The following is a 16,753-nucleotide window of genomic DNA, read 5'->3' on the forward strand; positions in this document are numbered from 1 at the left end:
ATCGGGGATTCGAGCACATTGGCCAGCTACAGATGGATCGACCAGACGTTTTATTTAACTTGGGAAACCAGAAGACGTAGTACACCATTACTTAAGCAAGAAGACGTAACTGGAGTCAATATAATAACGTTAGAAAACAGAAGATGGAGTACATCAACTAAGGTAGAAGATATAAATATAGTCGACATAATGACGTCATCAAAAGTCGGATCATCAAGGCTGCCGTTAGATGACATGAGAATATAACAACGTTAGATGACCATAACCTTAGAAGATAACAACTTTAGAAGATAACAACGTTAGACGTAACTTTAGAAGAACATAATAATGTTAGACGAATGCTCGCCCATATGGGAATACCCGGTGGCGAGGATAAACAAACGTAAACACACACACACACACACACACAGATTAAATATCCTAATGCTACGATTGTTCCCAAGTTGTAGTATCGCCTTTCTTAGATATACAAGTATAAATTATTCTGAAAAATGTTAACACATTATAAATAAAGTGTCATAGGTTTACTGAGCAGTGTGTAAATATCATATTTTTTTTTTATATGTACCATACTATTGTTGTTAAACATATCATTTTATATTTCTTATCTTATCTGTATAAAGATGTATTAAGATCTACATGTTTTTGCAATTTTTTTCTTTTAAATATGATTCTTCCATTTTACAATTGATATTAAACTAATAGACTTAGCATGTTGTAATAATGGGTTTCAAATTCGCGTGTTTGTATGTTTAACATATAATTTATAACCTTTTTGGGGCTTCTGGAAAATTGTTTAGAGAAATAAAACTATCTATTCACGTAGTATTGTATAATACCATAGGTGAAATAAAGTTATCTGTATGTCTGTCTGTCTATATTTTTTTTCAAAATGTTAAATTATGGGTTCGAATCTATCTAGAATCAAATGTTTGGGTACATTGTTCTAACATGACTTATTTATTTAAATTCTGTTGTTTGTTGTTCTGAACTTTGTCTGTACTTCAGGAAATATTGATATAGAAATATTCTTTTATGATTTGTTATTAAGTTTAAAAAAGACTTAGAGCCGCACATATATGACATATATTATATGTTTAAAAATTTGTGACATTCCACATTGAATTTATTAAACTCGTTGAATAAAATTGATAAAATGCTCGGCAGAGCCTCACATTTTATTATTTTATTAAACTCGTTTAATAAATTCAATATGAAAAGACACTCATGTAATATCCTCTATTTAAAAAAAAATATAAAAATGTAGACTACACAGTATATCAACATTTACTAAGCTTTCAGGAGTAAGCCAAAATTCAATAAAGCTTCCTAATTTGTTTCTAGAGTGGGGAACAATAGTCGGGGGTGGGGATGGGGGCATTTACCCTAGACGTTTAGTGATCATTCAGTCGACAGCTGTACACCAGTGTTCAATATTTTATATTCACCTGACAAACACCAGCTGTTCAGAACCACGACTTAAGACGATATTATCAGCCCATCTGTACAATCAATCGAAAACTCATATCCCGTATGTTGCATTTGAATACAACATGCAATAATATAACCCAAACGCTGACTGCTTCAGTTTTATGTAGTTCTGTACCTTGCACTAAACATAATTAAGGAACAGATGGGTCTGTATATATTATTCATATAGAGCCTAAGTAGACTGCAGAGTCATACAATCAGAATTCCATTCTTGCGCATTTTCCTTATCATCAGTAAAATACCTGTCCTTATGGTGTGTTCTACAGTCTGAGTTATAAGAGAATGAAAAGTGCCCAGTTATGTTTTCCTGTCTTCGACTCATTTGATTTGACTCTTTTAAGAAATTGCAGGGAAATTTTCCGCAAAGAAGACACGATTAATTCTAGAAAAAAGGGGGAAAATCGTTGTTAAGAGCTACAAAGTGATGGATAGATCGATGGAAGTACACTTTATTATAAGCAATATAATATGATTTTATAAACATTTAGCCTGCTAGTGGCAAGTGTTCCTGCCTTTGCGACCTGCAGGCTGATCATGGTTCGCACTGTTCGCTATCAGTCAGTATTTTTTCAGTGAACACACCTGTTGAATAACAAGTGGCCAAACTGAATGATGGACCGGCCCATTTTAGAAATTTTGCAGGGTAAAAGTTAAATACGTAAACGGCATACGTCTATATGAGTCACGGTGGTTCTGCCTAGATATTTCGTCCTCCCTGACCAGAAGTTGTAAGGTCTTGCCTGAATCCAGAGTTCAGACACCACTATCAAAATTCCGCAAGCATTTGACATCAGACTGGCTTATTCTGAGACAGCCCACCAGACGTCTATCATAGCATTGGTTTCCCATGTCCGTCAGGAGACTACAACGAACCTCTAATGAATGTTCATACATTACAGAACACGGCACAAGTCTAAACCTGCAGAATTTGCACACAATTTGTTTATTCAAAAATCCTCAGTCTGTGTTTACAAAACAGTATTATGGTTTTTGCCTTGGATTTATTACCCCAGACTTCTTTAATATTAAATGTCAAACATTGAACCAGACCTACAAACGTGTCACGGTACGGACTTGGTCGCGTAAGGGGAGAATATGTGTTAGGCAGCCGGTTAGCTCAGTCGGTAGAGCACTCGCCCTGTAATTGAGGGGTCCCGGGGTCGAACCACGGACTGACTGCACATTTTTCTCACCCTGTGACATTTGGCGCCCAACGGGGGCCCGTGGCGTACTTGTGTGGTACAGTTTGTGGGGATGTATGTCACGGTGGCAAACTGATAATAAGATCTGTAGGAATACCCTTTGGGAGCATAGAACGCAACCTCCTCGTTTGACTGAGACTGTTCTCACGCCCCTAGCACCGTCTTAAGAGTGACTCTGTAATACAGAAACATTGAACGAACTCAGTGATCCTAGGCTAAAGGACCAGAAAACATTCAGTCCAAATACGTGGAGGCTTTTTACGACCACAAAATAACACGTGATGTCCGTTGTTCTATTGGCAGATAAAACTTATGATATTCTTTGGATCAGGCATGACTGTTATACGATGTGATTGTTGTAGATTAACAATTAAACACACACAACTATTGAAAAAATAATCCCTACGTTGAATAAATGGTCTAATACTATATCGCATTTCTTATGTAGATGTTCGAGTAAAGGTTCGATCTGCAGTAGCGTCAATAATTGGAAGTAATTAAGGACATGTTCACGATGAAAGAATCAAATTTCCGACATGGTGCGAAAGCAAACATTTACATTTATCTTCATTGTAAATATAATAAAATACTCTAATCTCATGGGAAAACGACATCAAACGATCGAATGTTTGCAGATTAATGGGTCTCATTTCCAGACTGAATGCAGAATGTATCGAGATGTATAGATTATTCCGGCTATTGAAATAAAACTATTTCCAATGATAATTTTCTGCATTTTGTATTCGTTTCTGCATAATAATCGCATAATGAAATAATAACAATTATGCGGTTGTTTAAATGGAAAAGCCACTGTCATATGGAGGATATTACAGGAGTGTCTTTTCATACTGAATTTATTAAACGAGTTGAATAAAATAATAAAATGCGAGGCACTGTCGAGCACTTTATCAATTTTATTTAACGAGTTCAATGTGGAAAGTCACAAATGTAATATTCTTTTTATCACATGTTAGCTTTTCCAGCCGAAAAACAACAACAAAAAAACAAAACAAACAAAAACAACTCCTTTCTTTAACTATTATAAATAAGTCAATTTGACCAACGTTTAAACGATGTCGACGTCAAAGCTTTAATTATTACACTAAAGTTAGTGTATTATCAAATTTATGCAATGGCTTTATTTCACTCCCGCGACAATGTTTAGTTAATATGGTCCAAATCCAGTCCCAGATGCAGCAAGTCTCCACTTTTCTCGCAGTAGTTCCTTTCTGCATTTATAATGCAATACCACTGCACATTCATTCTAACGATCTTCGAGTGTGGTATTAAAACGCATGGCCAAAAATGGTTGAAATACCGTTTTCTAACAATATATTGATAATGATGGAGGCATCACGGCTTAAAATTACAAACTGTTCTAAATGCTACATTTGATATTCAAATCTTTTGTAATTGCATACAATTATTTCGCTGCTATTGCATTTGCTTCTTTATAAATATGCAGCCTTATAGTAGATGTGTACTGTGGTGACAGAACTTTGTCACTGGATCCATGGTTTAGAATTGTCATGGTCGAAAAATTTATGTGTAGGGATTTTTCTACGATCATAACATAAGATATATCTATAATTCAAAAAACTTCATATAACCATCCTTAGGGTCTGCTAAAATAAAGAAGAAATTCACCAAACCCCTGTTGCGACGGATATTGTGGATCACACCTAACTTTATATATTTATTTCATTGCCCATTATGTTGCACGTATTATAAATTTTATGAATGTTGATGATTACGGGACCCAAGAGGGCAGTATCATAGATGCCAGGATTACTTCCTCAAACGAAATTACTACACCTTTGTGGTAATGAGATGGAATGATGGAATACCATTTAGTTTACGTCTTATTTGTTCAAGTGCTGACGTGAAACTCATACTGATCACCGTGCAACATTGTGCTATTGAGTTTATAGACCAGCCTCGAAACTCCCGAATCTGATCGATCGTTGACCAATGGGAAAGCCGCATTCTGAGATTGGTCACAAAGAACAGATTTATAACTATGGAGACAGGTTCTTATACTTCGACATCTTGGATCTAAAATTAAGGTTCAAAAGTGCCAATTATTTAGCTTTTTATAACTCTGTTATATATTTTGAAAGAAATAGTACAGTTTCACTTTAACTGGAAAAAAGATCCAGATTTAGAACTTTGATAGAGTATTGACCTTAAAGTTGAATCAGTGCACATGCAATATAACCGCCAGCAAAACGTATCATTTTTCATTAACTGAATGCGATATCTTCAAAATGATCAGATATGTATCGATTAGTGAATTAATCTAAGAAAATTGTATTTCTGTTGCCATGGCTACCTTTCTAAACATCCACTTTCCACCTTCATTTGTGTTCAATACAAGTATTTTCACTCCATCTAATACGAAAGAGTTATGTATCATCGAAGTATTCGTTAGTCGCCAAATGATAAATCAATTATTGTTTTGTCCTGTATTTACCAGGTTAATGACAGGCTGGTTGTGCTTTGAGGCTAGGTATAGAATACAATGCAAGTATGTGAAAACCAGTCTGGTGCTGAAATCGAAGGGCGTCAATTTGAGTTTTCAAAGCATGTAGATGCTGAGACGGAGCACTATCAAGACATTCTCGTCAATAAAGCAAAAAAGAAAAAAAAAGAAAAGGCGAAACTACTTTGGTCGTCGGACCCGATGCATGAATTCTACCCTTTCATCAATTTTAACACTTGAGGATTAAAATAAATTAATGGACAGCAACGTTGCTTTTATATATTTATGCCCCCCCCCCCCCACTCCGAAGACGGAGGGGTGTATTGTTTTGCAGATGTCGGTCGGCCGGTCGGTCAGTATGTAGACCAATCCGTTTCCGGATGATAACTCAAGAACGCTTGGGCCTAGGATCATGAAAGTTGATATGGAGGTTGGTCATAACCAGCAGATGACCCCTATAGATTTTTAGGCTAGTAGGGTAAAGGTCAAGGTCACATTGACCCGGAACAGTTAAACCATTTCCGGACGATAATTAATATTAATTTTGAGATCAGTAGATCGAAGGTCAAGGTCACAGTGACACGGAACAGTTAAGCGGTTTCCAGATGATAACTCAAGAACGCTTTGGTCTAGGATCATGAAAGTTGACAGGGAGGTTAATCATGACCAGCAGATGACCCCTAATGATTTTGAGATCAGTCGGTCTAAGGTCAATGTCACAGTGACCCGGAACAGTTAAATGGTTTCCAGATGATAACTGAAGAACGCTTTGGACTAGGATCATGAAAGTTGACAGGGAAGTTAATCATGACCAGCAGATGACCTCTAATGATTTTGAGGTCAGTAGGTTAAAGATCAAGGTCATAGTGACCAAGGCAGTAAAACAGTTTTCGGATAATAACTCAAGAACGCTTGGGTCTAGGATCATGAAAGCTGATAGGAAGGTTGGTCAGAACCAGCAGATGATCCCTATTGATTTTGAGGTCAATAGGTCAAAGGTCAAGGTCACAGTGACCAGGCACAGGTAAACAGTTTCCGGATGATAACTCAAGAACGCTTTGGTCTAGGATCATGAAAGTTGACAGGAAGGTTAATCATGACCAGCAGATGACCCTAATTTTGAGGTCAGTAGGTCTAAAGTCAATGTCACAGTGACCCGGAACAGCTAAATGGTTTTCATGAAAGCTGATATGAAGGTTGGTCAGAACCAGCAGATGATCCCTATTGATTTTGAGGTCAGTAGGTCAAAGGTCAAGGTCACAGTGATCAGGCACAGGTAAACAGTTTCCAGATGATAACTCAAGAACGCTTTGGCCTAGGATCATGAAAGTTGATAGGGAGGATGGTCATGACCAGCAGATGACCCCTATAGATCTTTAGGCTAGTAGGGTAAAAGTCAATGTCACATTGACCCGGAACAGTTAAACCATTTCCGGACGATAACTTGAGAACGCTTGGGCCTAGGATCACGAAACTTAATAGGGGATTGATCATGACCAGCATATGATTCCTATCGATTTTTTATGTCAATAGGTCAAAGGTCAAGGTCACATTGACCCAGAGCAGTAGAACTTTTATGTACAGTGACCAAATCAATTTCTGTTCCTTGTGCAATTACTCAATGCATCAAGGGGGGCATTTCGTGTTCTACGAGCTCTTGTTCTTTATTAATTTAAAGGCACTGACCTCAAGATCGTACGACAACAAAAACGAGAGAGAAAATAGGAAATCAATGCTATATTTCTTACAACGTTTTGAAACTTAATTACTGACAATCTACATGTTATGGGAAAAACATGAGAATTGTTTTGACTATTTTTTACATTGAAAATTGAAAAGCGTTTGTATCGCTATTCTCAAGGCAATTGCCTTAGTTATAAATACCTATATTTAACAATCGATAAATACATATACCTCTATGATGTACAGGTAAAGTGAGTAAGAACGTTTTCTTTGCCGCGGCGGTCCGTGTTCGATTCCCGCCTCGGGCATTTTTTTCTTCTTGATTTGGCATTTTTAAGAATGTTAAGAAACAAAAAGCCATATTCTAATATTCATAATATGGCCAAACATCAATTTAAAAGATAGCCCAAGTCTGGAGGTCAATGCCTTTAAATCTGGCATGTCATGTAGAGGTAAGGCCTGGAGCTTGACATAATACATTATGGTAAATCTGTAATTGGATGTTCATTATATCATTCACCGAAACGTCTATAATCCGACATACTTTATACGCATCTTACCACTGAGCGTAGCAACTTTATATCATAGGATTTAAATGATGTTTCACAATCACGAACACTTCTACCATAAAATCGAACCACAATAAACATTATAGATCTTTTTTTATTTTATTTTGGGTGTGGAATAATGTTACATTTAATGTGAATAAACTGAAACATGATCTAAACTGCAAATAAATGTGCATTATAAATTTTCTTTTGCTCTACAATAACTACTTGTGACAAGTGAAGAAATAGACATAATCTTATCGACAGATCGAATATATAAATTGATAGTTTATTAACGATCAGAATTTCTTCATCTTGCATTTTCTTTTGTAAAGTGATAAAAAAGAAAATTGTTTAACATAGGGTGACATATGATCCACGTGTCATTTGAAATAAATCATTTTGCAAGCGAAATACTAAAACCTTTCTTTTTTTCTTTTTTTTTTTCATTTTTGTGCAGTGATTTTGCAAAAATGAGCGTTGTGAAAAAAATATTGATATTTATGTAGGTCGTAAATATTTATAAATAAATGCGTTTTTAATTGTAAAAATGCATGCTATATCAATGACTTCCATTGAAATTTCTCTTGATTTCATTCTAGATATCAAACAAAAGGGTATCTGTAACTTCAAAAGACACGTTGTGTCCGATTTCTTATTCTTTCGAGCTTTAATAGGTAAAATACTACAAAAGTTGCATTTTAATAGATCTGAATATTGAATAAAATAATATATTATTTCACAAGAGATTGGTATTTGGACGAGCTGGTCACTATCTGTCTATAACGGACAACGCTCTGTAGCCAGTAATGTATAGTAGTTTTGTAGCTCTCTGTGAACCAGTTACTGGCGAATGCCGTGGCCAGAAGCATGTGAACATCGTGCTCAAACTCAGAACCGCACCGGGCGTATTTATCGTAACATCTTCGCACCGCACTGAATATTTTATCCCTGTCTATGTATGAAGGCTTCTTTAATAGATACCTCGCAATGAGGAACGAAAGTTTAGCTATACTTTGGGGCGTATACCCATATTCATAATCCGGGTCGTAGTCACTGTTTAGTTCTATAAGTTCACTCCTTTTCTGTTGAAGTTCTTCCTTCGTTTTACGGTACTCTCGTTCTAAAACGCGATTCTTTGATTCAGTTATCTGAAGATCTCGTTTCAAAGTTTTTACCTGGAATTCCAGACTCGCTATTTTAGAGATAAGTTCAGATATGTCGGCTGAATTCAATGTATGGCTGAAACGTATATTTCCTAGTCTAATAGAGGTATCACTTTCACCCTCGTCGTCCCTGACTGAATTAGCTATGGCTTCACACCTGATTTGGTGGGCAGCGAGTTCGAATCTGCTGATAGTACTGTTGCACCCAGCACACTCGATTGGCACATACCCACAGGTCTCTAAGTGACCTTTTAGTCTGTCTAACTTAATGATGACTTTACATCCACGATCATTGTAGTCACATTCAACATCAAAACCGTTTATGAGATTACGAAGAGAAAGCACGGGTTTCACGTTTTCCATAGACACGTTGCTCCGACATTCTGGACACGTGTCAGTGCTTGGCCGTCCCAGCCACGTAGTAATGCAGCACAAACAGAACGTGTGTCCACATGGCGTCAAAACGGCATCCTCAAGAACAGCGCTACATATTCCACATATCAAATTAGGATCAACAGGTCCGATAAAACGTTGAATACCGTACCCCATCCTGAGGTTTGAAACGATTGTTTAATAATTAAGTTCAAGTGCAGTGTGTATGTTTAAGTGTTTGTACACTTTACACTAACCTGCTCAAAGACAACAAGTACTGTTGTTGAAAACTAAGCCGAAGTCGTTACCTTGATTTGAAGAGTTCGTAAAATCGACAAAACTTTTGTTTAAACAGTTCCATCGATAGATAAATTCTGTTTGATCAGGGTTTCGTCGTAAATCCAACACTTTAATATACTTGACACAAACGATAACCTATGTGTTTTAACTATCTGTAAGTATCTATAATCGAAACGCTTTAAAACGTATAAATCTCCGAAAAGAATGCGCACCAATCTTAAGGAATCTGTGAGTCAATATACATGTAGGTAAAATCGTGCGAACATTTCCTGAATGCACTTTACCTGTCTGTTTTATTGGGAAAACACACATACATGTAAGATATAGGTACAGCAACAATGTTCACTCGATACAACTATATACCTGTATGTTATTTTCTTTAAGCACTCCGAAACGAAATATTATTTCCGAAACATTTATTTAAATCAATTAATCTGTTCGAAATAATTGTCCGTCAAATCATATTTGAACGGTTTTTTTTTTCGTAGTATAATATACGAGTGTCTATTTGTTTCATAACAAAATTTGAGGTTTTACATGCGAAATGTCACTTTTATCCATTCTTTCTATTGTGGCTATTTTTTCCAATGCGTCCTTGATTGTAGAAAACCTTTAGATAAGACCGGTAGATGATTAATTACTCAGCAGGAACGTCATGTTAACCAGTAATTAACTCAATTAGAATTTGAGTACCGTGGAAATGAAAATCACGAAAATCACTTAGGAAAGTTGTTTGAATCTGTGCCACCCCCAATGTAAGTTCTAATTTCTCCTTTAAGTATGTCCTTGAGCAGCTAATATTTTTATTTGGTTTAAGAAGTGAAATACGATATAATATGAGTCAAATACTTTCACAATATATTGTTATTTCAGGGCATGAATTGTAATATACAGTTTGTATAAATTTAATGTCAATTTAAACATCGGTATGCTAATATTTATTCAAACGCTTTAATTGCAAATACAACGATTTCGTTACAGTACAATCCGCTTGTAAAATGCTAGTAATACTATATTTCATATACTTTAACATCCATTTTTAAGTGAAGATCCTTTTTGTCTGCCGCAGATTAATCCTTCATTTCGTATTTAAAACGCATTGACAGTGAAAAACCATGGTAAATCCATTAATTCCAAAATTAATCTCCATACACAAGGAGCATTTCATTAATCAAAAGTTAAATCCCAAATGCCCATTCCAATCTAATGTTTTGATCGATATTTTATTTTGAAGAAAAAAAAATGAAGTGAGATCCTCTGTAACGGGGACTGCGCTGTCGTGGGTAAGACCCTCCTCGGCTCGAGATCCTTTTCCTAGGGGCTAATAGCGACACAGACGGGTCTGTTAATAATTAACACAAGTCAGTTCCTTATCTTGTAATTTTCTCATAATTTTCGTCTTTAAGTGTATCCCTGCATCGCGGCTATTTATTATTCATTTCATCCAACTGTTCACTTATTGTCCTTCCTGTGACGTAACAATGACTAAGTAACTGGCTATTCTTTTTCCACAGAATATCGTTCATTGCATGGGATTTATTCTAAAAATATTTCTTGAAAATATGGGGAAAAAAAACAACGCATGACAATCAAAATTCCATTTAAATCCCCGATGCTGACAATATAATTGATATTCTGTTTTAAGTCATACGCATCAATATTTTACCATCATCTCTAGGCTTATCTTTTACCGTCATGCTTCATTAATATGTCACAGATGTCCCAATGCGACACGCACATGTTCTATGTACGTCAATTATTCCGCTGTACTCCCGGGGACAAAAAACAAAAAATGCATTAGTTAGACTAGGGTACGTAGAGACGACACTGAACCGTTCAATCAAATTGTTGTCACATTATTTCCGATATATCGATCTGTACACTGTTTTGTTCTTACAGAAGGCATCTTACAATTTTTATCACCTTTTATGGATGTCTAAAGATATTTACATAGCGTCGTGAAACAATAAAAATCGAACTGACCAAACTGACCTGTATTGAAGATACCGACATTTCATATCATATTAATATACTATTTCACTGTGTTCACCTGGCAAGCATCTTTTATTTCAACTATTTACAACAAACTGGTCAGTATCCCCTGGTGCTCACATGTAAACCCTCGTACATAATAACACAACCTCTAAATGGAGTAGTATTCCAGCACCGATGCCACACAACCACCCTCATCCCCTTGTGAATGTTGCGGTAGTAGACCTTCTAACTGGTCTATCAAATCCATAACAGGCGCTTTCGTGAAATTCCAACTTGACATCATTCTTAAATTCTTAATACTGTAGTACAGTAGGAGCATTATGGATTTTAAAGATATATTTAAATAAGGACAATTTTATTGCCAGAACTGTATTTTTATAACGAAAACCCTTTATCAATTTTGTGCGTGTGTGTGATGAAGTCTTAACTAAACAAGATATTGTGACAATTTAAGAGTGTTTATTAGTGATGTATGATGTGAATGGTATATTCTTTTATCTAAAGATAATTCATATTATGAAAACATTTCGCTAAAATATTTATCGTTAGATATTGATTTACAACCATGTGTATAAAATTCCCATCAAATCTATCTAACCTGGCTAAACATACGAACTTACTGTATGAAATTATATGTTTATGCAGTAACAGCCGTTATTAATTAAAACAACTTCCAGTATTTTTATATATGATATGATATGAGCCGTGCCATGAGAAAACCAACATAGTGGGTTTGCGACCAGCATGGATCCAGACCAGCCTGCGCATCCATGCTGTTCGCTTTTAAAGCCTATTGGAATTGGAGAAACTGTTAGCGAACAGCATGGATCCTGACCAGACTGCGCGGATGCGCAGGCTGGTCTGGATCCATGCTGGTCGCAAACCCACTATGTTGGTTTTCTCATGGCACGGCTCATATAATTATATTCATACCATGATAAGTTACACATGAGTAGTATTTTAAACCCATACACAGCTGTTTTAACAAACAAACATACATATACATGGAGATATTGTTTAGTGATTGTTCGTATTTTCAAATATGAACTTTGATCATCATATATCTTTAAAGATATATTACAGAAAACCCTTGTTACGCAAAGGTCTTTCCAATGAAAATTATGACGTTCATTTTGACTGTATGAACAGCAAAAGGAAAGGCCCGCTGCTTAGTGATAACGGGCTGCTGTTTGGTCATTCCTTAGATGACGTCGCAGTTGTTCCGTCTGATAAATAGGCCCCGTGTTCACAAAACATTTTCAGTCTCGGCTGAGTTTGATGATGAAACTTTGTCATTTATATCTAAATAGCATGTTTGAAACTAAATTTCGAGTTATTAACTATTTTTCAAATGACTTTTCAGTAGTGATGGTCAGTTTCAGCTGAAATTAAGTCTTGAAGTTTTAGTAAATTTGATATTAAAATTTCAAACTCAAACTCGGCTGAGAGCGAAAAATAAGAAATGATTTTTTTCGGAGTCCATGTGAAATGAACGACAGAATAGGATCGGTAAATCATGAATCGCGCTAGTTCCGGAAAAATATTTCAGTTCTTAAGTGTATCTAGTCTGCATGCAACGTTGTTCAAAGTATATGGCGAATTCAAAGTACGATACCATGGGCCATAAAGAGTTAAAGAAGTATTTTTTGGCCATCAAATAGTCTGCATGTTCCAACTCTAGAGTGTGCCTTTCGTGGTTGTCTAAAACATGAAAGCTATTGGGATCTAATGTATGGATTGTAAGATGCCTGTACATAATTATACCATAACAGATGTCAGAAGCGATTCCTTCCTTGATTCCCTAAACTAATTACAGATCAAGGGAATGTATGGCCATTATGGATACCTGCACATCAATTATTCTATGGTATAATTAACACTTCATTAGTCGTACTAATGAAACTTGATTCCCGATACTCTTTTTTTTTATCCATATCAGTCTTAGCCTAGGACTCTGAACCTAGCGAAATCAAATACAAGAAACGTTAAAATTCCACGAAAACCAGGTTTTCAAATTAGCATTACGCCAACAGGTTCTAACATAATCCAATCATGACATTCAGGAGTACAGATATATGTTAATTTATGTTTCTGTTATTACCAAATGCATTTGATTCAAACTTAAGATATTTCTTCCCCCTAATCATATGATATAAGGTCCATCACCCCGGCATTAATTTTTCATGAATTATGCCTCCTTTTTACTAAGAATTTTAGGTTAATTTTGATTTATTTTCACTATATCTCTGTTATGACAAAAGGGATCTGATTCAAACTTAAAACAATTGTTCAATATTCTCACCCACATAATAAGACACAAGGGTCATAACTCTGGCGCCAATACTTCGTGAATTATTTCCCCTTTTTACATAAAATTTCAGACTGAAGTTTTGATGCCCTTTCACTCTGTATCTGTTATTACCAAACGGATTTGTTTCAAACTTAAAACAGTTGTACCACATCATCAGCACATCATATGACACAAGGGCCATAGCTCTGGCACCAATATTTCATTAATTATGCCGCTTTTACTTAGAATTTTAGGTTAATGTTGGTTCACTTTATCTTTGCTATTACTTAATGAATTTGATTCAAACTTAAAATTGTTCTTCCACGTCGTCGTCCTCATCATATGGCACAGCGTCCACAACTCTGGCACAAATATTTAGTGACTTTATGCCCCTTTTTTCATAGAAATTCAGTTTAATGTTGGTGCTTTTCACTATATCTCTGTTTCTTCTACATGAATTTTATTCACACTTAAAGCGGTTGTACCACATAGACACCCACATTAAATGACAAAATGTTCATGATGGTGGTACCAAAATGCTGAGTTATGCCCTCTTTTTACTAGAGTTTCTAGTTCAAGTTGGTATGCACTTCTGCTCTACATGTATCTCACTTACTTAATTCAAACTTAGATAGTTGCTCCACATTATTAGCCACATGATGCATTACTTTTGCAGAAATTTTCAATGAATTATGTCCTTTTTATACTTACTGAATGTTTTGATACACTTCTCTGTCCCTCCAGTGACAGCTCCAGCTTCCGCAGATGTGCCTGATGACATATTGGTTGACTGAGAAATGGTCTTGGGTGACTTACCACGAGTCCCAGAGACTACCGACGCAGCTGCAGGCAAGATACTCAACAAACTTGATATACCGAGTCTCACGTGATCGCTTGGATCCGAAACCATGTTGTAGATCATACAGTATATTGTTTTCCATGAGAAAACAAAGTTGGGTGAAAGAGTACGCCAAAGTATCGCGCAGAGTATGTACATCAACGATATTGGCCTATAATTGGCAGTTTGTCTTTTCTCACATTTCTTGAAGAGAAAGGGGCGACGTAAGCATTGTTTTAGTCTTTTGGGACCAACTTGTACCTAGAGATCCAGTCTCCGCCAGTAGGCGTAAAACTTGTGGCTCGAGTTTTTCTGACCCACTGGCTAAGTGAACTTCCCACTACCCACCCTCAGATAGTGACATCTTCCTTGCAAAAGTTCTAAATCGCCCCGATTCCCTTGAGAAAATAGTTAAGACACAACTATATACTGAAAATATAGTGGTATAATTCAATGCAGTGCTTAGCTCATGGTGCATTTCCTGCTGTTATAGGATGTTATTATGATCGATTTCTCTGTGTGGCTAGGTAGTCTTATTTGTAATATAATATCTCGATCATCAGATATACGAGAGTACTTAAACTGGAGGCAGTGATCTGCAAGGCCAACCTGAGATTTAACTGTGTTAGGAATGTTGTTTATGTAACACAGGAAACGTACTGGACTAAGGACTGTACCGGTGCAGCTTCGATTCATCATCCACAACTTTCACCTGTTTGTTGGTAAGGATGTCTCGGAACCGCTCCTTCATCTTGCCACTGATGCCAATGTCCTTGTACTTGCTTATGGAGTAACTTACCATGCAGTACAATGTCAAACGCCGCCTTTGTTAAGTCCAAGACCACCAACTGCAAGCTCTGGCTGTGTTTACCAAGGCCATCCATAGGAACGAAATTAGTATTGCAGGTTTTGCTGCATGTTTTGTTGTTAAACTTTTCCAGTATTTTGTTGAGTTATTTCTAATTTTAGTTACAATTAACTTGATCTGGCCCCATATGAAAAACCATTTGTGGTTTTGATAAAGCGTCCTGTATTGAATTCTCTTTATCCTAGTTTAAACAAGAGATCACAGAGTGATCTTGGCGCCCACCAATGTGCCATTTTTGAGTGTTCCAAATTTCAAGACTTATTGACTAACTCAAGGTAAAATTTCATTTCCGTACACAACACTGTGCATGTGGTCCAAATTCGAAAGCTGTAGCTTTAGAAATGTGAAAGTAGGTCACTAGGTCAATTTCAAGGACAAAGTTCTTTGTACACAAAACTATGCATGTGCATCAAGTTTGAAGGCTGTAGTTTGAGAAATCTGAAAGTAGGTCACTAGGTCAATCTTAAGGTCAAAGTTTATTTCCGTACACAAAACTAAGCAAGTGGTCCAAATTTGAAGGCTGTAGCTTGAGAAATGTGAAAGTAGGTCACTAGGTCAGAATCAAAGTTAAATTACACTTCAGAACACAAATCTATGCATGTGGTCCAAATTTAAAGCCTGTATCTTCAAAAATGTGAAAGTAGGTCACTAGGTCAATGTCAAGGTCAAAGTTTGTTTCGGTGCACAATCCTATGCATGTGGTCTAAATTTGAAGCCTGTAGCTACAGAAATGTGAAAGTAGGTCACTACGTCAATCTTAAGGTCAAAGTTCATTTCGGTACACAAAACTATGCAAGTGGTCCAAATTTGAAGGCTGTAGCTTGAGAAATGCGAAAGTAGGTCACTAGGTTAAAATCAAGGTCAAATTTTATTTCGGAACACAGAACTATGCATGTGGTCCAAATTTGAAGCCTGTACCTTCAAAAATGTGACAGTAGGTCACTAGGTCAATGTCAGGGTCAAAGTTTTTTTCAGTGCACAAAACTATGCATGTGGTCCAAATTTGAAGGCTGTAGCTACAAAAATGTGAAAGTAGGTCACTAGGTCAAAATCAAGGTCAACTCATGTCAAGGTTCATCTTGCCACTCAAAACCATACATATGGTCCAAATTTGAATGTTGTAGGTTATTGACAAGAAGATTTTAAAAGCTTTTCCCTATATAAGTCTATATGAACCATGTGACCCCCAGGGCGCGGCCATATTTGACCCTAGGGGGATAATTTGAACAAACTTGGTAGAGAACCACTAGATGATGCTACATTACAAATGCCAAAGCCCTAGGCTTTGTGGTTTGGACAAGAAGATTTTACAAGTTTTTCCCTATATAAGTTTATGTAAACCATGTGACCCCCGGGGCGGGGCCATATTTGACCCTAGGGAAATAATTTGAACAATCTTAGTAGAAGACCACTAGATAACGTCACATACAAAATATCAAAGCCTTAGGCCCTGTGGTTTTGAATAAATGGTTTTTCAAAGTTTTTCCCTTTATAAGTCTATATAAAGCATGTGACCCC

General features: G+C 36.4%; 1 protein-coding gene across 1 annotated transcript; it reads right to left on the reverse strand.

Moving 5' to 3' along the window:
- Nucleotides 1-7,513: 7,513 nt before the first annotated feature.
- LOC128557018 (E3 ubiquitin-protein ligase NRDP1-like) lies at nucleotides 7,514-10,957 on the reverse strand. The gene has a single exon (XM_053543437.1). The coding sequence runs from the start codon at nucleotides 9,119-9,121 to the stop codon at nucleotides 8,141-8,143; it is 981 nt and encodes a 326-aa protein (XP_053399412.1). The 5' UTR covers nucleotides 9,122-10,957; the 3' UTR covers nucleotides 7,514-8,140.
- Nucleotides 10,958-16,753: the final 5,796 nt, after the last annotated feature.

Source organism: Mercenaria mercenaria, chromosome 1 (assembly GCF_021730395.1).
Source record: "Mercenaria mercenaria strain notata chromosome 1, MADL_Memer_1, whole genome shotgun sequence".
In the NCBI taxonomy this organism is placed as follows: Eukaryota; Metazoa; Mollusca; class Bivalvia; order Venerida; family Veneridae; genus Mercenaria; species Mercenaria mercenaria.